This window comes from Osmerus eperlanus, chromosome 2 (genome assembly GCF_963692335.1).
Source record: "Osmerus eperlanus chromosome 2, fOsmEpe2.1, whole genome shotgun sequence".
Lineage (NCBI taxonomy): Eukaryota > Metazoa > Chordata > Actinopteri > Osmeriformes > Osmeridae > Osmerus > Osmerus eperlanus.
In genome coordinates this window covers 19,206,813-19,228,283 of record NC_085019.1, presented here as the reverse complement: position 1 = coordinate 19,228,283, position 21,471 = coordinate 19,206,813, and the positions used below count along the sequence as shown (strand labels likewise).

General features: G+C 43.0%; 2 protein-coding genes across 3 annotated transcripts in view; both read right to left on the bottom strand.

Annotated features, from left to right (window-relative positions):
• The window catches only part of trpm4a (transient receptor potential cation channel, subfamily M, member 4a), a 39,756-nt gene extending 34,857 nt beyond the window's left edge, over positions 1-4,899 (bottom strand). The window contains exons 1-2 of the mRNA XM_062479018.1: positions 4,738-4,899; positions 2,716-2,773 (exon numbers count right to left, since the gene is read on the bottom strand). Coding sequence (XP_062335002.1) covers positions 2,716-2,763 — 48 coding nt within the window. The 5' untranslated portion in view covers positions 2,764-2,773; positions 4,738-4,899. The remainder of the gene's footprint in view (positions 1-2,715; positions 2,774-4,737) is intronic.
• Positions 4,900-6,390: 1,491 nt separating this feature from the next.
• Positions 6,391-18,530, bottom strand: scaf1 (SR-related CTD-associated factor 1). 2 transcript variants are annotated; one of them, XM_062478974.1, is made up of 10 exons: positions 18,377-18,530; positions 17,676-17,729; positions 17,425-17,538; positions 16,975-17,054; positions 16,736-16,836; positions 12,906-16,622; positions 12,720-12,802; positions 12,340-12,630; positions 10,514-10,642; positions 6,391-7,433 (listed from the first exon to the last, which is right to left on the bottom strand). In XM_062478974.1, exons 2-10 carry the CDS (start codon positions 17,727-17,729, stop codon positions 7,275-7,277), a joined length of 4,728 nt encoding a protein of 1,575 aa, XP_062334958.1. In that variant the 5' UTR covers positions 18,377-18,530; the 3' UTR covers positions 6,391-7,274. The 2 variants fall into 2 exon arrangements, with proteins under 2 accessions (XP_062334958.1, XP_062334967.1); XM_062478983.1 differs by having other exon boundaries at positions 12,906-16,595.
• Positions 18,531-21,471: the final 2,941 nt, after the last annotated feature.

The following is a 21,471-nucleotide window of genomic DNA, read 5'->3' as shown; positions in this document are numbered from 1 at the left end:
CTCTAAAGACCCAGTGTCTTAATTTTATTTTCTCTGGAAATGCGCCTACACAACTTCTGTTGTAGGCGCATTTGTTTTGTATGTCTGCGCCAAACTGTTTCCTCAACTTGAGCTAATACAAAACTGGCCTTGCTGAAATTAAATTCTGGATCAGTACTAAATCTCCTTCGTCCAGCTACTAACCTCGGACAAGTAAGTTAACTAACGCTATATCATTTTGTAGCTTTACTGTATATGGTTACCTAGCTTGCTTCCCTTAGAATGTGGCTGTAACATTAGCTCTGCAGCTAACAGCTGAGTTACTGTCGCTAATGTAGTTAAAGGTAGATAGCGCGCGATATCGGCCTTTCCCCTCATTGAAATGACTGAGTGTGTACCTCTGCAAACCAGGGTTATCAGATGAGAATGGGCAAATTCGAGGCATCTTACAGCAACGGGGCTACAGCCATTGCGATACATCCATTGTAAACATTAGCGCATGGTGCCGCCCCTCCGCTCCTCATTAGCATTTAAAGCTACAGACACCAAAACAGCGTGTTCTTGTGGGACTGCTAGTAGTGGCTGTAATTCTGCACTAAGGCTGAATTTCGGGAAAGAGACTTCTGATACAGAATTAGGGGACCACTAAGGCCTATATAAAAGCATCCAAAAACAGCATGTCATGTCACCTTTAACTTCGAATGCGCCAACCCCCCTCCATGCCCCTTCGCCAACCACCAGGACGCCCGGCATCCGAACATTCCGGGCATTCCTGTGATTGGCAGACAGCAGGTTGATTGGCATGTCGGACCCCGCGAAAACTACTGGTAAACAACCAACTAACATCCTAACATGTAACACACATCTTTCTGTGTGGGTCGCTACACTATTTTTGTACTTTAACTGCTGAGATTCCTTGATGAGATGCCTTATCAATCTATGAACGTTACAAAAGATTAACACTGCAGTCAGCTAGCTACCCTGTTTGCTATTGTATAATGCCTGTTTGAAATACGTATTTCAGAGTAGGGCTAGCCATGATCTAGGAACTTAAAGGCTGGTAGTTGATTGAAGATAATAATGGGGTTATGTTTAAGATTGAGATTGGACTCAAATGTGAGTAATTGGATGTGTAGGCCTACATGTTATTTTTGCTTGGGGTTCAATTCAAACATTAAAAGAAAGGGTGAGATAGCAGACTTCTTTAAAAAGCTGAGCAAACAGGATCAGGTGGAAATAGGCCCAGTCCTTGCACCAGCCCAAGACCTCAGAGCAGCTCCCTCCCGGGGCTACAGTGACCAAAGTCTCTCCAGTTTGTGAGTAGCCTACAGTACAGTGTAAGAAAAAAAAAAGAGTTGCATTTCAGATGTACAAACAGTGTATTCATAGTAAATGTAGAATTTGATTAAAGTAACCCTAGTGTACCATACTAGGCCACACTGAAGAACTCACGCTTAAGTGAATTTGAATTTCTATTTCTCATCAACAATAATATTAATAATTTACACTGCTTAGATGCCAGGCTAAGGTTACACACACATTTTCAGTCTTGGTCTGTGGACCCCCTGAAGTAGCCCTGGCCACCCCATATATAATAGTCTGGTTCCGCCACTGCTTACTGCTCTCTTCGTTTGTCGTCTCTGCTCTGTATTATCAAACAAATCGATTCCAGTGTTATCAGAATCCTCTGACATTGGAGAGGAGGTGAGAGGAGCTTTTCTTTGTATGGTCTGAAGATCTCTTTTAAGTTTGTTGCCCATTGCAATGTTGGCTGCCTTTTGGGATCCACTTGTGATCTTGTAAAAACAATATTTTGAAAGCAAACAGGCAAATCATGATTAATACTAATATTATTAATACTATTCTTTTTCAGAATAGTATTAACGATACTCCTACATTAGTAAAATAATCCAAACATACTTTTACAGCCAAAGCAGTTTCTTGCCCTTGACTGGTCTTCCAGATATCTTCTCCTCTCTTGAAAGCATCCCTTTTCTAAATCTTTGTACACATCTGTAAGTGCAATTATAAGGGGAAAACAAACAAGACAAAAGGCTATAAAAAAATTGTTGAACTATACTATGACAACACAGAACTCTAACAAAAGCTGAGTGGTTGGTCAGCTCAAGACAAATCTCTTGTATGTGTGGTCATGATTTGCTGGGAACAAATCGACTCTAAACTATTTCTCATATTTGAGAAATGGTTGTTTTACCTGATTATTAGAGATATAAAGACGTAAACGTAAGGATAGCAAATAAGACCTTAAATAATGGCGTTCGCATAGAACGCTTTCCAGCTCTCGGTGCCATCAACCTCTACTTGTAGCCTACTATACCTTAAAATGGCAGGAGGCCTACATGAACAAAAAAATTGGCTAGGCCTTCCCAAAAAACAGCCACAAATACACATTTTGAGAGAAAAAGGTAAAGTTTATAGGGTTTATAAAGCCTATGGCCAGTATGAACATTATGAACCACATTTTTACTGTTCTGGATCCACAAACTACATAGATAAGGCCGATAGACACAATGCTGTATATGTCACCTCTTGTTGGATGCAGACACACATTTTTTAAATGGTTAACAAAAGCAGAGTGAGAAGCAAGCATGTCTTTGCCTCCATGTAAATTAATACAAATTACCGGTTATCATATTCCAGAATGGCTGCGTCAACAATATCACATTTTGATAAGAACAAGACCAACATTTAAAGGGTACATATCATAATATTTACCTCCTCTGGTTTCAGAAGGTTAGAGTTAGACACTCCCAAAAACAGCATGCCATGGGACCTTTAAGGCAAGCAGAACACAAAAAGATAGTTTTGGTTTTTGAATTCTAGCAAAATGTGGTTTGCTTCTGGTTTTGTTTTTGTTCACAGGTTCAAAGCCTTGATATAGATTTTTTGTAACAATATCCTTCAAAGATGGATCTACTCCCATCTCCTATTTGAAGGAGCGCACCACCGGAATAATCAGAAAATGAACTTGATCCAGCACTGAAATTGAAAGGGAGCAGATGATTTACTTTATTTGTAAATCAGTAAACTAAACAGATCAAATAATTTTAAAACAAGGGACTGATTGAACTGGATTTTCTAAGAACAGTAGACTGTCACCTGCAAATAAAAATGTGGTGTAAGTTATTTCTAATTGATGTGGAAAGTACAAGTTCTGATTGGCATACATATATTTTAACTACCAGTGAATCCAATAACAAATAATGCAAGATACATGTTTCAAATCGCCCTTAGAAGTACTGGAAATAATGTGCTACAGTACTGTAAACAGTTTTCACACTAAGGAATACTCTTACATTACCCACCATTTACAGAACACCCATCCTATGTATAGTCAAGTTGTCATCAATGAAGACAATCGTTTGGGCAAATTCTATTTCATTTTTCAAACTTGTAACATAGGTATTCTCTCTAATCAAATGTACAGTTAAATAAAACAAATTAAATAAATGAACTAAATATAACGTTTACCACACATTACATTCATTTGGATCAAGCCTGTCTTGAGCATTTGGCTATAGATTCTTGTCCACATCACAATGAATGTCATCATTGTTCATACACCTTGGGAAAAACCTTTTGGCATTGCGAATCCATGCTTGACATTAGTCAACACTAATTTCATCACATGCCTCATTCATGGTCTGAAGGAGGGTGGCACGCGCTCAAGGGGTTGGCAATCAACTTCCATCTCCATGCTGAAAAATATTTCTCAATAAGGTTGAGGAAAGGAGAGTACGGGGCAGATAGAGGGTTATGAATTTGGGATGTGCCTGAAACCAGGCTTGAACCACCACTGCATGGTGGAACCTGACAACAACCGGACACAATTACCCAGGTGACCCCTTCACTTTAACAGCCCAGCTCAATTTCATTAAGAAACTCAATGAGATGTGGAGTGTTGCAGGCCGAAGTAACGGTCTATGTCCTATCACACCATCTTCAGAGATAACTGCGCACAGAGTGCGAATTATACAATGACAATCAGGGGGGGGGGGTTACGATTACAGGCAAGAACGATATATAAATGTATCAACCGCCCCGACCTGTTGTTTTGACCTCTTTTGGGGGGGCCAATCCCCCCCGTAATTCGAACCCTGCATGCGCGCAAGGAGATGTTTCCTTCACGTTGTCCAGGCACTTGGACAATGGCCCATTGGCTATTGAGGTTCCGTCCACGGTGACGAGTTTTGGCCAGGTTATGTGAAGCTGCTTCATCAACAAAAATGTACTTGTGATTGTTCACATCAGCATCAAGCACCATGTGTGGTTACATGTAATTTAGATGTTCATACACAAATTTTATTTGTGTAGTTCTTAAAATCCATATACTGTATATAGCTGACAAACCAATTTAAAATCTATAGGTTTACCTAACAGTTCATTGACTAACCATTAAGAGCAGTTGGATTAAGTGTTGTTCAAATGTACTATTGTAATTACTGTAATTTTGTGTGCTGTACTTAGTCAATTGAATATGTGACTTATGTTTGGAAAAAAACATCCCTTTGACAATCTGCTTTGAGTTTTGTACTAAGGGTGTGAAGTTTTACAACACACTTGAGATAAAAGTACTACAAAAAAAATCTACAAAAACTGTAATTATCTCGGCATATCAATTACATAAACCTAATCAGTTGAATACAATATACACAATTATATGTAGTTTGGCATATGACCACATTGACAAAAGTTTTAAATATAGAAAATATATTGTGCATACAGTAGCCTACATACCTGAGGTAACTGATGTTCCTCCCTCCATCACTTCAAATTCCGCCTGAAGGCTTTGAATCTGGCTTTGCATTGCTCAGGTGTTCTTGAGACCCAAGACTAAAATGCACAGACAGGAACTGTTAAATCCTTGCATGTAGTTCTACCCATAGACATTTGTTGATGTTCAGCAAAAAAAAAATCATCTGTACTTCTATCTCAGCCTCGTGAATTTGAATTATCTGCACCTCTGCATAATTACTCTTTTTCACACAACCCCCTTTTGCACCATCGGTGCAGCTGGTGGTGAAGCTGGTCTCACCAACCTCTGGATCACTTGTGAACAAGACTTGTTCGATTTTGCCAGTGTTAGACTGGTGTAGCACACAAGTGCGTTAGCAAGTACGCCAAAGCCTTTGCCGTTCCTTGTTCAGAGCGAGAGTCGGATAAACAAGGGTAGTGTGAAAGAGAGATGGGATCGAGGCATCTATAATGGGTCAGTCATGTAATTGCCTAAACTCAAGAAAGAATTCAGGATGAGTAAGATATAAACATTCTGGATACAAACCTTTTTAGTACAACTTTGACTTGCTCTTTCACACTGAATTTAAGCATATGATTGAGAATTGAACAACCCTTCACATTGCCAAGTAACTTCACAATACTCTACATTCTATTAAAATAACTTCAGATGGTAGTTTTAATGGAATTTGAGTCAACTTTCATCCAAATCTCCTTTTGGCATCCAAATCTCAACCCTTTCTCCTCTGACCAAGTATACAAACATCCTGTAATTTCAGCTTCTGTATACAACTTTGTGAACGCAGGCACAACTCCCTGAGGGCCAGGGAGGGAGAACGTACAGCACAGGAAGCAGTAGCCCTGTGCTTGGACAACTCAGGAAATTCACATCCTGCCAACCATGACTAAGGGAAGACACAGAGCAAATAGTCAATATTTTGGAAGATTGAGACCCCATGTTAAATATGTATACTATCCTACATTGCTAACACCAATAACACATTGATAGTCAAAAGGAAGCTTTGACCATCTCTAGCAAATGATGAGATACCATAAATACTTAAAGGGCAATGATGTATTTTAAGAGTCCTCAAACATGACTATAATACCACCTACAGTAGGCCATGTCTCAGTCCAATGTGTCTACTTTCTTGTCATTCATTCTACATATAATTTGTGTTCAAGAGTTGTAAAACATGCAAATATATCGAATAGACTTGAAATGGGCATAATTACAGTAGTAACGCAGACTTGCAATGTTATGCAATTTCTAAATTCTTGATGTGCGAGCAAAACGGGAAGGAACCGGATCAGTGAGTTGGCCCTCATAGACGTAAGACTTCTCAGTCCCCAATCTCTCCCACTGTAGTTTAAGCTTTGTACATACAACCAGAACATTAACAAAAGGCAGTGTGATCCTGAACTAGTCACTGTTTTGTAAACAGACGAACATTGTTTTCAGTGGGGATAATGCAGAATTGTCTGGCTTTTGTACATTTCATGTTTTAGTAACTAGTTCTCTTTTCAGAGTTGATCCAGTATTATAGCAACCTCTCAAAATATTTCTACATTCAACTGTACGTTGTACAGTGGTTGTATGGTGCTGCCATCTTGTGTTCCATAATTTATTTTCAGTAAAAAGACAGACAAAATAAATATTTTCATAAAATGCATACATCCGTTTAATTTTCTTTTGGATAAAAATGTATGTGACGTTTGATATACAATTTTGGGTTTTAGGGTTTCCTGCAAAAACAACAAAAAAACAATCACTTTGTAAACATGAGCCTCATTGCAGAAATGGTAAAAAGAAAGAACAGGGAGCTGTGTGATGAGTTTAAATCATCAGTTTCAACCAGGTTTCTCAGTTGTATTTTTCCAACCCTCATGACGTAAAGGCAATTAATTAGACAACACCTGTGATTTTAGCATCAGTGGGGTGAACAATCATTTCAGCCAATTGAGTGGTTCTGGATGAACCCTAACATATAAAACAATTAAAATAAGCAAAGTAATTCTCAAAGAAGAAACACATACACACACACAAAAACATGCACGCGCCCACACTCACACAGAGGAACAAATGTAACATTTCTATTTTGATCCATTCAACCAACCAACCATTAGACCCGACTTACATCCAGGTTGAGCTTGAATACCATTCAGAAAAAGAGAGAAGCAAAAAGAGGAAGGGGAGACATTTGCTGTAGTGTACTTACAGTATGTACAGTGTGTGTGTGTGTGATCTACATCTCTTCCTCAAAATGGCAAGTTTTAATATAATGCGTGTGTACATTTAGCATTTTGTCTACTTGATTTTGTACTGCAAGACAACAGGTTGTAGACGTGATGGGGTTAAAGGGGTACATATGTAAGTATACAAGGGGACAGGGGAAAGGGTAGGGGGTGGGAGACAATTGTCACTCAATGGCCTTAGTAGGCCCAATCACGTGCAGGGGAATGGGGTATGAGAGTGGGGGGCGTGGGGAATAGTCCAAGGACCAGTAGAAGCCAGTGCAGGAGTGACCCCCATCGTCTAATCACGAGTAGGAATGGAAAGCGCCCTGCTCCCTCTCCTCCCTTTCTTCCTCGTCCATCTTGCGGCCATGCTTCCTGAAGTACTTGTACCTCTGCACGTAGAGTTTGACCAGGTTACTAACTTTAACTGGGTTGATCTCACCTGTGCGACTGTGGCAAATCTGAAAGAACAGAGATCACATCTCAGCTATCTGTATTAACTATTTCTGAGGGTGATGACCCCACAAAGGACAGTTACACCATTTTGGATGGTCAACTTCTGGAGTTTTATGATGTTGTGACTTGGAGAGAATGCAGCATGAGAGTTCTTATCACCTGAGCTTTGGAGCATCAGGTTCTGAGGCTGGGTTGTTTCAACTATGATTATATCGGGGCGTCAGGTGGCTGAGCGGTGAGGGAAGTGGGCTAGTAATCTGAAGGTTGCCAGTTCGATTCCCGGTCATGCCAAATGACGTTGTGTCCTTGGGCAAGGCACTTCACCCTACTTGCCTCGGGGAGAATGTCCCTGTACTTACTGTAAGTCGCTCTGGATAAGAGCGTCTGCTAAATGACTAAATGTAAATGTATATCGTCTTAGGAGTGAGCTAATGATAGGAAGATTGAAAACTGTTTGTTTTCCAGTTCAGGAGATCATTGTGTAGGAGAATGTGACTGACGTTTATATTGATTGATTGTTGTTTAGAGACCAGATGCTTGACAATTCCAGGGCACTCCTTTAAATATCGAAGCTGAAGATGGCCAGGGTATCAGAACATGTGAGAAGCTGTTTGGGAGTGTGCTACTTCTGATCATCTGATTCATGACCAGGAGTCCATTCTTTGTACGTCGCTTATTACATCCGAGATGACATAATCTTGCTAATCATGATCTGGCTAATTGGATTCTTCGAACACTCTTGTTGTTTATAATTAGTATAGCTGGATTGCGTTGGTCTAAAAGGGGGTATGTATCAATAGTAGAAACCTTGATCAGCCACGCTGCTATTGCTCACATAAGTCTATGGCTGCTCACCATGGCAAAAAGTGCACCCTGTTTTTTCCGCAACAGAGCAAGAGCTTCCTCGAAGGTTACTCCGAATTTGAAGATTTAATCAGAACACCAGGGTACACCTCAAAGTCTGCAAAGTCCAGGAGACAGGGCTGGCAAAAAGTAGCAGACCAAATTAAATGTATAGTAGTGATCACGTTAATGTTTTATCGCTTATTACATTAGACTAGGCCTATGTTTCTGTATTTTCATAATTACTTTGTTTATATTATATGACATTAAAGATTATAATGTGGTTTCAACAAATTAATGATGTAAATGACACCCTCACAAATAAAAACAATAGGCTATCTCTCAAAAAGTAAAGTATCGCGCTGTGCTTCAAGGGGTGATTGACTGTTTTTTGGGGGTATTTCACACTGTTCCTTAAGGTCTCCGAATAGGGTATGTAACATTGGTTGGGCTGAAAATGGCTCAGGTGCTGTTCTATGCCGCCTGATACATCCAGTGAAATTTTCCCGGGAAAAGACGCTAGGTTTTCTCCTTTTATGGTATGCTGATGAATATATAGATGAGCTGCGCGCTGATTGGTTGGTTTACAACGACTGAAGCTGCGGAGCAAAGACGCAACACGGCCAACAGCACTCACTGAAACAACGAAGGTGGAGACTTGAAATAAAAATGAACAAATAAATCTATTGTGTCTACACAACACTGTTTTCAACAGATTGACTAGATATCATTTGAAATGATTACGTTAGTTGTTTCCACTTCTGTTGTCGAAGCAAACAGGATCGACTTAGGTGGGTAACGTTAGCACTACAGCTTAGCAAACAAACTATCGTGATTCAACTCAGCTTCAGTTAGCTCTAGCTATCTTGCTGAAAAATAGATCTGGACAAACATGCATCTTGAATTGTAGATTTACATGACAACACAGGTTATTTGAATGAAACAGTCAGGAACATGAAATAACGTTAGCCCCATTGCCAATAAACTAGGTTAAATCATCACACATTCTACCAATGCTCTTGCGTTAGCAAGCTAAACTAGTTTACATGCCTACAGTCTAGGGGTTTTCGCTATCTAGCTGTTCTTGCATTCCTTGCAAATCAGCGTTAATAAATAGGGATATTCCCATAGATAAACATCAGCCATGCCTGTCTAGTGTCTTGTTCTTTGGGAATATGGTGAAAAGTGTCAGGATTCCCGGTACAGCCTGGAACACTTCATTTACGGTGCTCCATTTTCAATATCTTGAAAACGTATTAACTTTCTTATTTGTAATTCCTGTGGAAGTACAGAGCAGAGCGCAGCTAGCTAAAAAATGTTGGAGATCTACGCAACCTCCGTTTATGTTCCTGGACCAGAAAACCAGAGGGAGGGTAAATGTAAATTTTGGGGCGTGCCAAAGTTGATGCTGCAAAGTGAGAAGTGACATTTTGATAGGAAAGAGGTTTCAAGGGACTTTGAAGTTCACTGTATGTCTATTTTACACACCAAACTGTCATTTTTCAACTATGACAAGGTAAAATCGGTTTTGCAATAAATCGCGCCTTTAAGGATCTATCACACAATGCGCGATTAATTAATTAATTAATCATGTCTTGTCCGTAAAAACAGACAAGACATGGCTGTGACAGACTTCCTGTATCACCTCTGCTTATAAAGCCGCAATCAAATCTTGTTTACATAAAATAAGCCTGCTCCCGAGCAGGTTTAAGCTTTACATTTACATTTAGTCATTTAGCAGACGCTCTTATCCAGAGCGACTTACAGTAAGTACAGGGACATTCCCCCGAGGCAAGTAGGGTGAAGTGCCTTGCCCAAGGCCACATGGTCATCTGGCACGGCCGGGAATCGAACTGGCAACCTTCTGATTACAAGCCCGCTTCCCTAACCGCTCAGCCACCTGACTTGTTGCTATGACAGCAAGCCCAGAATGAGCTTCGAAGAACTGAACAATCCAAGATAATGACAAATCGTCAACAATCCAATCCAGCTAACTGAGTTAGCGACATACGAAGAACGGGCCCCAGGTGTTTTTGTGTTATTGTCTTATGTTTGTGTGTCGATGATGGTTACGTTGGTATAATTATATAACCAACTATAGTGGTATAGTTGGTTTACGTTATTATATTACGATGTACTTCAAATAAAAATTAACTTTATAATCCACCCAACTCAGTTTAACGATTGATTCTCTTAAAAATTCCACAACAGAACTCAAAAGAGGTTTCCAGTGCAATGTTACCTTGTGTACTGCTTTCCTCAGGATGTCTTTATATTCGTCTTTGTTGATGTCCTTGCGCTGATAATAGGGCTTGATGGCTAGCTTCACCTCCTCCACCGCTCGTTCCTGGGTATGCAGCTTCTTCAGGTACTGGGGGAAGAGAAATACACGCAACATTACTGCAACATCCTAACCTACTTGTGAAATGTAACATTAGAGATCAAATCTGTAAAGTTGCTTAAACAAGAGCGGCAACAGCAGCCCATAGTCATCCTCATCTGACAATTAGCCAAGTAAATCCACTAATCATTGTAGCTCTGGTTCCAGCAACTTAGCTGTAAGGTTGTTGCTATGGTTTCTCCACCACTCGCAAACCATTGTGGCATATGAACTAACTTAATACTTCCCTACAGAATTGTTTTCCATTCAAATCTGTTGGGTTATTTCTTAATGGTAACCTACTCTCTCTTGGAAGTCGCTTTGGATAAAAGCGTCTGCTAAATGAATAAATGTAAAAGTACTAAATACACAGTTGTAAATACACAATTAGTTGTTGCTAATAATAGGTTACAAGTGCATCAGCGATGTGGCTAGCGAAATAATCTACATTTACTACCTAGGTGAGACATTTCTGCCCAGTTGAAAAGAGAAATACTTGAGGAAACGAAGTTAACATCAAGACTTAATTAATATTTAAACTATTTATTATAATTAACATCGCAAACCAATGTTTCCATGTTAAAAGCCAATGCAGATCCCACTTTTACCTCTGTGCTGAGAAAAGTGAGATCCTCCTGTATTTTTATCTAGGTTGATTAATGTTTATCAATGGCATTGTTTTTAGGATTTGGCCTAATAAAATAATCTTAGCTTTTTGGCAGGAAAAAAGGGAGACGGTGGAGAAACCCAAATTTTGAGCACAAATGACTGAGTTAATTTTAGAACTAATGTAAACATAGTTTGGAGAAACTTTATTTGCACAAAAGGTTATGTGGTTATTTATGTTATGTCATAGTGACAATTATTTTCTTTAAATGTCTTTATGGATTTTATATGAAAGCCCTACACAGTAAACAATAAGCAATATTTGCTTTTTTTTTATTGAATAGTTAACTAGAGAGAGGGTAGAATTTCTGGGGAAATTGTGAGGCGTGTTTGCGTCGGTTGCAGATGGGTCGGTTTTTTAACAACTGATATTTCTGTATATTTTAACCTTTAGATGAGTGGGTTCTAAATATTTCCGATGGTCCCCACAGCACAAGTTATTTTTCCGAAACGGTAGCTAGCTAGCTTTAGTTAGCTTCTGGGCTAAGTTACCTAGCATCATACTCGTAGCAACGCTATTACCATGCAAGTGTTACTTGTTAGCCTTCTCATTAGTACATTTTGAAACCATACTAAAGCGTTTGTCGCATAGTTTTTGTCTATCGGAAAATATTCAGTTGGAATGTTCGAATCACATAAGCGACATTACGCTGTGGGACCTGCATTCGAACAATCACGTGTGACGCTACTTTTTAATGGGTTAAATAAGTATGCATACTTAGTATTTTTGAAGATGGCATAGATTACATTTGTTGCTGCTCATTTACACTTCAAAATACTAAGCGTGAAGTGTAAAATGAAAGAGGGTTCTCTTGCGTCTTGATTTTTACGGGTGGGAAATTTCCGTAAAAATCAAGATATATATATATATGAGAGAAGATATAGGTTTGTGCCTTGCCAAAGGCAGTCACACCCAAAAAATGCAATAACCCATAGCAGTACTCTAGAAGGGACCTATTTGCATTTTTAGGATTCCTATTAACATTCTAAATATGAAATGTTTAGAGTTGGATAATTTTCACCTTGTCTGGGTCTTTACTCTCGCTGTCCCAGCCAGTCTCACTTGAGCCCCCAGTTACCCCTGAAAAACCCATTGGCAATGGCGGAGGTGGGGTCTGGGCACAACCCATGGACATGCCAGGAAGCAGGTGAGAGGGAGGAGTTTTGGTGCAGCCGTGGAGAATGAACTGGGCAGGGGTGGGACCGGAGGTTGGATGGAGAGAGGGAGGAGGCGGGATATGTGAGGTGGAAGAGGAGGAAGATGAGGGCGGGGCGAGCTGCTGCGACTGGTTCTGATTGGCTTGAGAGAGGATCTAGAAAGAAATCAAGACAACATTTAGAGAGCCCTCTTAGACTTAAGAGCAATTCGAGAGACAAAATACCATGCACACAATTCACTCACCTGGCTCGTAGCTTGAATAAACTCTTGAGCTTTGGCTCTACTGGCAATATTTGCTTCCTCCATCTTGAACAGCAAAGCAGTCACTGTAGTAAGAAACATACACAATTAGGACTTCTTATAAGAAATGACAGCCTACATATCAAGCTACATGCAGACATATCCAGACAATGTTGTGGACAAACTCACATGCCAGAACGCCGCCAGCAGTGCAGTCCACTCCTGTCTGCAGACTCCATGGGAGCGGTGGCGCTGCAGGAGGGGGTGGGGGGGGGGGTGGTGGCTTGTTGGTTGAAGAGGAGGAGACAGAGGAGGAGGAAGACGAAGAGGGGTCTGTCGAGCAGGGAGGGAGAGACAAGGAGGCTGGGGCCGATCCAGACGAGGATGAGGAACAAGGGGGCGAGGCCAGGGGCTTTGGGCCGTCGTCCACTGGGAGGGGCTTCATGATGGGGGTGGACTGAGATATGCAGGTGCCCTCCCCTTTGGAGGCAATGAGCAAAGGAGGGCTAGAAGCAGGGGGGTTGGGGGTAGTTTGTGATGGGCAGTCCTCAGGAAGGAAAGAAGGCTCAGGGGTTTTGCAGCTGCTGTCAACAGTCTGTGAGTCTGGTGAGGAATCCCTTGCATCTCGCAAGGGGGGAAGAGAGGGCGGGGGTGTGTGGGTGGGTGAGGATGAGGGTGGAACAACACTCATAGAGGACGACGATGACGAAGAACAGGGTAGAGGACCGACTGGACCAGTGTGAGGACTCGAAGCTTTCCCTCCACTTCCAAGCCCTGATTGAGCCTCAGTAGAGGCTCCGTCCCAGCCTTCTATACTACAGTTAGCCTTTCCAAAATTTTCATCTGCAAGCCCCCCAGCCACTTCCTTCTCCCGTGCCTTCTTCCCTAGGCGACGCCTTCGCTTAGTCGCCAGGGAGGACGAAGGTGAAGAAGCTGAGGAGGATGTTGATGTTGTTGAGCTGGGCTTAGCTTTTTTGGACCTAAGCGCAGGATTGGATAAAGAAGGAGGGGGCGCGATCAGGGAGTTGCGTTTTCCTTCCTTGCCAGGGTCCTTGTTACGCCCGCTTAGTGACAGCGGTTCTGTGCATGGCTTTAGGAACGGAGACCTACTCTCGTTGTCCCTCCGGAAGACCACAGCAATAGAGCCCCCGACCACTTGCCCACAAGGACCACCTCCCGGGCCACCTGTCCCCAGAAGATCCATCCCTAGCTTCCCTGGGCCCGCTGAGCCCCCAGTGGTGCTGCTGACGCCCTCCCGCACGAGCACCGACACTTTGGACTGCATCTTTCCTTTACGGCTGCCACTCAGCTTCTTGGACCTGCTGGAACGACCGGACTCCTTCTTCCCCACTTTCTCTCCTCGCTCTTTCTCCTTCCCCAGCTTGTGCCCCCGTTTGGTAGAGGGACTGGCAGGTGTGAGAGAGGCCTGCCCTGAGGAGGCAGCAGCCTGGGTTGGTGAGAGAGAAGAGGAGAGACCCTTGCTTTTAGGTCGAATGGATGAGGATTCCGACTGGACAGTTTTCTTGCCTGTACGCAATTTCTTCTTGAGGTGGTGCCGTCCGGATTTCAAGGTGACCTTGGGTTTAGGGCATGGGGCAGGTGGCTCTGAGGGCATGGCCGGGGGTGGAGAGTCCTCCAAGGAAGGGTAGTCTGAGTCTAAAGCCTCGCCGTCCAGAGATAACATATCTATCTCCAGCTTGCCAGAGTAGCGGTCTGATTCGTAACCATGGTAGTGGTGTAGCGAGGGGGATCGGCTGCGTCGGCATGCGCCGTCTTCAGCCTCGTCTTCTGAGTGCCGCCGCCTCTTCTTCTTCCTCTTGTGGGGCTTGTCTGAGCCCTGGGCAGGGCTACGGGGAGAGGTCAGGTCCAGTGGAGGTGAGCTGGGAACCGTTGTGGTCATGGTGGTAACTGTGATGGTTCGTTTGATGGCAAATAGGTCGGAGCCATTCAGGTCCTGGATGGACGGTGGAACCACAGGCCGACCATCTCGCCGCCTATCTCTCTCCCTGTTGCTTTCCCGGTCTCTATCTCTTTCTCGCTCCCTATCCCGGTCTCTTTGCTCTCTGCCCCCTTTGGACCTTTTGGAGCTCCCTTTTTCTCTGCTGCTGGAGTCCCTCTCTCCATCCCTCTTTCTTCGGCTGGAGTCTCCATCCCTTGCTCTTTCGTCTCTCCTTCGATCACCATTTCGGTCTCTGTCTCGATCCCTCTCTCGTTCTCTTTCTCTGTCTCTATCTTGTTCTCTGTCTCTTTCTCTGTGGTGGTCTTCAGAAAGACTCGACCAGGAACGTCTACTGTGTGTCAACCGGCCAGAGGAATTGTGGGAGTGGGGGGCCTCAGGGCTGCCTTGTCGTCTTTTCTTTCTTTTCCGGCTGTTGCTTCTGCTGCTCCGTCCCCTGTCTTCCCTGCTCTCCTTCTCCTCTCTCTCGTTCCTCCGCCCTCTCACCCCGTCCTTCCTTTCACTACTATCACCTCTGCCATTTCCCTCCTTCTCTTTCTTTTTCTTCCTCCTCCGCTCTTCTTTCTCCCCTAACCTTCCTTCCTTCCGCTTGCGGCGCTCTCTCTCCTTGGAGCCCTTGGAGGACTTATGAGCCTTGCCCTCCTTCTCTACAGAGAGGGGAAGGGTGGTGGATGGGGGCGATGGGGAAGGAAGGGGGAGTTGTGGCAGGGGCTGAGGCGAGAGAGAGGAGGAGGGGCAGGAGCGGTATCTTTCCTTTCGCCGGCTGACCAGCTTCCTCCTTAGGTCTCCTACCCCGACAACCAAGGGCTCAGCTTCAGGTTCTGCATCCCCATCCACTGCCGCAGGCGCAACCCAATCCCCCTCTGCCATCACCGACACAAAACTTTCTCCATCCAGCACCCGGAGGATCCTCTCTGGTTTGGATCCACCCAAAAAGGGACTGCCAGATGGGATAGACAGAATCCCTTCGTTGGCTCTAGCCCTCTTCCCCCCGTCTCTCTCAGTAGCACCAACAATCTCACCCTCCTCTATCTCAGAGTGATCAGAGTCTGCGTTCTGCCTCTTCTTCCGTCCTTTGCCACGCTCTATTGTCCTGTTGGCCTCCCTGTCCAGTCTCCTCCTGAGGGGGAGAGGTAAGGAGCGAGGGGAGGTTGGTGCAGTGGGAAGTGTATATGTAGAGTCGGGGGGGGCCTCGTTCTTTTTCCCTTGTCCCATCCTCTCCGCAGCTCTTTCGATCTCTGCCTTCCTTCTTGCGCCTCGGGCTTCCCTGCTCTCACTGCCACCGCTCTCATCCAATAAGTCCTTATCCTTCATCCCTTCATTCTCAGAGACTGGTGACCCAGTGGGTTCAAAGGGGTCATATTTCTCACCTTCCTCCTCCTCTTCTTCATTAACAGCTACACCACCCTCTCTCTCACCCTCAGTGGGGTGGAACGGATCGTAAATGTCAGTCTCACCCCCTTCTCTCTTCCCATCAACACCAAAATGGGGTGTTGAAGGATTAAGAGACTGATTGGAGGATAAAAGTGGAGGAGCGGATTGAGAGGGAGGGGCTAGGGAGGCAGAGGTTGAGGAAACCACATCACCTGTTACGCTGTTGGAACCTCCACCTTTTATCTGGCCTTTCACATCATTGTGGTAACTGGTCACCGTGGCACTGGGAGAAGAGGATGAGGAGGAAGGGGAGGATGAAGGGGAAGAGGGAGCAGATGAAGGGGAGGACGGTGAGGTGGAGGGAGAGGAGGGAAGGGGGCTCTTGACAACCTCATTAGTCCTGTGTTGAGCTGAGGAAGTAGGCCTTCCTTTTAAGCCTGGGGTTCGAGTTAGGTCCATGACCCACGGAGATAGATGGGCTGGGGGCCGACCACAATCCAGTGATTCCTGCAGCCTGGAGTTGACTCCGGAGAAGGGCTGCAGCAAGGCTGCAAGCACACAGTCAGGTAAAAATGCTACATATAAAGGATGAACACTTCATCCTCACTGTTTCAGCAACATTTTCTGTCTTTTGTTTCTGTTCATGCAGTAGATAAAAGTCTAGGGGGTGTTGGATATTGGGACTCACCTGTCTTTCTTCTGCCTACAAGTGGGGCAAACAAGGACAAAATGCAGAGCGATGAGCCCTCCACTCCAACCTCAGCTGTGAGCTCCAACTGTAGGTCTGAGCTGAATAACAAACAAGTTACATACAAGGTGACTCTTCTATAAAATGTCTATTGGACATGCATAACCCTAACCAAAAGACACACAAACTGGCTAACAACATTAACACACCATCAACCATGCTCAGTCCCTTGCTCTTACCTGTTGAGGCGCTCATGTGGAGAGCAGTTAAGGGACACCAAAGAGGGGGTAGGTTCGGAGCTTGAAATTACAGTAGCTCCCTAAATGGGATGGGGTCACAGATGAACTAGCTTAGTTGCATTATAAGCACAACGTTGTGTGTGTAAGTGCACACAAACATTAGTCACTTTACTTACACATTTACAGTTAGGTTTAGGTTAATCTAAAATATTCTTATATTAGGTTATTCTCAGGTAGGCCTATTAGGTGAATTATTCTATATTATTCAATTGTCATTGATACTAATAAGAATATCTTATATATGATTAGGATTTAGATGATTTATTATAGGCTTAGACAGGCCGCTAGAAAACTGTCAAGACGAGCAGGACCGAAAAACTTCTGTAGCTGTACTACAAATGGCAATAAACCTGAAACTTAAACATTAGTTATTACAGTGCTATCACATACCAGCTCACTCGACTCATCATCAGGGATCTCCCTGTCACCTTGAATACACCTTAATCTTTCCCTGGTTCTGTCTTCATCCTTCTCCACTTCTTCCTCTTTGGAGTTTGTGTCAGCCTGTATGTGTGCAGGGATGTTATCCCATTGTTAGAAATGTAGAGTGAAGAAATTATCTTCGAGTGTCACAATTCCAGAGCGTAAAGCTCTGACTTGTTTTGGCTTGACACTCAAGCAATTAAATGTAGGAATTATACCTTTGTCTCAGGAATGTTGGCCTCCACTCCATCAATTTCCTTCTCTAAGACCATCTAGGTAAGAACAGTCACTCGTCAGCGCACACAGTTCTAGCATAATTGTGCTGCTTTTCCAGGCACTGGGTAGCCCGGGTACTACAGGATTGACAAGTGCCGCTGCTAATCTAAACATTGGCCACACATTTTAATGAATGTTGCCAAATAAAATATCTGCACAGTTAGCTAGCAACGTATCAGAAATTGTTGTAGGTGCAGATGCCTGGATTGGACTATGTAGGCAGATATCCCTAAAAATAGGTAGGCTAGCTCTAGCATCCTCGGATTCAACCATCCCATCCTCTTTTGACACTAATCTTTGCAACGTTGATCTTTTTCAGTTACTCAATCATGTAGCCAGCCACATATCAATAATCATGAAGAGTCCAAACGCAACGTGCAAACGCCATCTATATATTTGCAACTAGCCAGATGTCGTGCTGATGCTAATAGTGAAATATTAACGTTAACAAATTAACGTGGTGCTAGTAGCGGCGTAGCTAATGCTGCTTGCGATGCTAACACACCTTGTTAGCTAGCTAGCCAACAACACACAGAAAAGGCATACTGTTTCTAGGTATACCAAGAATCCATTGTACAGTCTATTTTACATTTACTTAAATGTACGTAGATTGTCTGGTCATAACAACCCTCTTCCAACTTACCGCTTGTCTTTAAAAGCCAGGCTTCTAAGTTTTAAGTGTGTATTTACAGTTTTTTTTCTTTAAGAGCACAATAAAAGGCCCATCCCATCCATGGCCTCCATTTTACTTTCCCAAGTACCGGACAGAGGCTGATGGGAAATGATGTTCGTCTTCTTCTTCTTCTTGAGGTTATGGCTGTTGCAACCAACGTTTCTGAAGTGCATTCCCGCCACCTACTGTTCATGAGTGTGTGGTCGGTTAAGCATTCTCTCAAAATAAACCAAATCAGCACAATTAATCAATAAAAAACATTCAATAAACAAAATCCTTACCTCCACCCCAGTTTCCAGAAGGAATGAGAAGAGAGCCCAACATCCCTCCCTATGTTAATCCCTTCAAGAAACCCCTGAAATTGCAGTTTATCCATGACACCTCATCCAATGAGCACAGCTTGCTCTAAAATAAAGCTATAATTTTAACAATATTTTTTTGAGGCAAAAGGGAGATCTACATTTTTAAAGAGTATATGCGAATTGGTTAATAAACCATTACCAAATTTCAATAGTATACTTTCTCAAAGAATTAGCCTACAGAAAACATCCATAACTGAAATTCTGATTTAGGCCGAATCCCAATACTCTGTCTTACCCCTAGCCCTTAGTTTACGGTAAACCCCTAGCCCTTATGTCTCGAAACTGAGGGGTAAGTATACCTAGCTAGAAATTGTACGTTCCAAGAACGTTCCCAGAACGTTCCCGTTGGTGTAAAGGACGTCGCCTTATAACGTTCCCAGAACGTCCCATATTGGTCTCAATGTGGAGTTCTTTAACCCTTGTGTTATCTTCGGGTCATTCTGACCCATCAGTCATTGTGACCCACTGTCGTATTGCGACAACTTTACCGCATACAAAAACAAAGTGAAGCATTTTCTTTTAATCTTGGGCTGTCTCAGACCCCCCACATTGCAAAGGTTAAAAGAAAATTATTTTTATTTGTTTTTGTATTGGGTAAAATTGGGTAAACACAACGATGGTTCGTTACGAACCTTTGGGTCATGTGACCCGAAGGCAGCACAAGGGTTAAAGGGTAGGAGGACGTTATTTAGCGGCCTTTCAGGACGTTCTGGGAACGTTTAGGGAACCATTATAGGACCTTTCCTCTGTATCAATGCTAACCTTTGCAGAACCTTTTAGTGACATATCAAACCTTCAGGGGACCAACCTATAATGTGTTTTCGGTCCTTATCCCGTTACCTGAACTACTATTGGAACAATATTGCTTCATCTTTATAGAAAATGAACACGTATAGGCTACATCAACTTTGATAGAAATATAAGGAGACCAACATGGGCTATTAGCAGTACTGTAGCTACTTGATTCAACCTGGATTTTCGTGTGTGGGTATTAAAATGAAGAGATACAATTCAAGTTAATGATCTTTTATTATCAGACTGGATGTTGATGCCATCAAGCTCTTAAAAGAAGTCCAACAGAGAAAAGAGAGAACAACGGAACAGAGAAACATAAGTTTTGCCTACAAGTCTTTGTAATTTGAGCGAGTGCGGGTCGCCCGTGAGACTGCCTAGGCGGCAGCCATGCAAGTATGGAGCTAAATCAGGGCCAAATGTTTTGTTAATTCGAAAAAAAAATCTTTAGTCGAAAAACTAAAGCTTGACATTGAAAATGTACGTTTTGGTCGAAAACTTGAAAAATAAAACCATGTATTCAAAGAAGACGGGGAGTCAGGTGGCTGAGCGGTGAGGGAATCGGGCTAGTAATCCGAAGGTTGCCAGTTCGATTCCCGGTCATGCCAACTGACGTTGTGTCCTTGGGCAAGGCACTTCACCCTACTTGCCTCGGGGGAATGTCCCTGTACTTACTGTAACAGTGCGTTCACACTGCAGCGGAGCGGGCGGCGCGTGGCGTCGGCTTCCAATTCATTTTCAATGAAACCAGGCGTTGACGCTCGCGTAGGGCATTGTGGGAAGGCGAGCGGAGCGGAGCGTTGCAAGTTGGATTTTCTCAACTTTATGTAAATGAGGAGCGTGAAAACGCTAGCGTTGGCCAATCGGATTGTTTTCTTGTTTCTTGTAACGTAGCAACCTTTGGTCATGATAAACATTTCTAGGTTTCACAATTTCAAGATGGAGGAGAAACTTTTCGTATGTGTCTGCACACCCAGTTCTGTTCAGAACAAAGTTACTAATGTGACGAGCCTGAATTTAAAGATTACATTAAACTAATAATGCATGGTGCATGGTTGCCGATGTCGTCATTGTTCCTAGTGTGTTTTTATAGCCTACTTTTAAATTCAGTCTCGTCACATTACGTGACTGTTCTGTGCCATTGCTAGCCCAGCCTACAAACGACTGGTTGAGTGACCGGTGGCGTAACATGTATTCTACTGTAATCTTGCACTAGTAAAATCTTGCACTTACATAAATGTTGTGTAAAAGTGGTATTTTGATCGATATTGTGAGTACATGAACCCAAATCTGCACGCTTGGCCATGACTACAACAGTGACCTTAGAGAACTACAACTCTGTATTAACTTGTCTAACACGCCCCCGAGCGTGGTGTACTGTGGGAAGGCAAGAGATGCAGAGCGTTAAAAAACGCTGCAGTGTGAACGCAGCGTCAGTCGCTCTGGATAAGAGCGTCTGCTAAATGACTAAATGTAAATGTAATGTAAGAAAAAATAAGTGTACCAATTTTTTTTTTCAGGTTGAATAATATTTCGATGACATTTTGGAATAATTTTGAATTAACATTTTTTTGTCATTAACACATAAAGGGGAAAATAGGTGGACAGCTGGACAAAGCTGGAACACTTTTAACAAAACTGTCCAGGCCACACAGAGACTCCCGCTGGATGTGAACTATTTACAGTTTTGTTAAAAGTGTCTGAAGAAGGTCTCTTTTCATTTGTTCCTAGAATAGAATAGACAAATACAACTTTACATTAATGCTCTGGCCTGATAAATTACGTTTTACACACTAAACAGAGGTTAACAAAGACACTAGGTTACACTACGCGTTAAAGTAAAAAAAAAAGAACTGAGCTTGACTGACTGTAAAAACACCAGCTACGTACAGTACTATACTGAAGTGTGAA

Excerpts from the sequence above, each read along its gene's own strand:
- scaf1 (XM_062478974.1), bottom strand. The coding sequence starts at position 17,729 with ATGGTCTTAGAGAAGGAAATTGATGGAGTGGAGGCCAACATTCCTGAG. Across the intron at positions 17,055-17,424 it reads ATGATGAGTCGAGTGAGCTG|GGAGCTACTGTAATTTCAAG; the intron begins GTATGTGATAGC and ends CATCCCATTTAG. Across the intron at positions 12,631-12,719 it reads TTATTCAAGCTACGAGCCAG|ATCCTCTCTCAAGCCAATCA; the intron begins GTGAGTGAATTG and ends ATTTCTTTCTAG.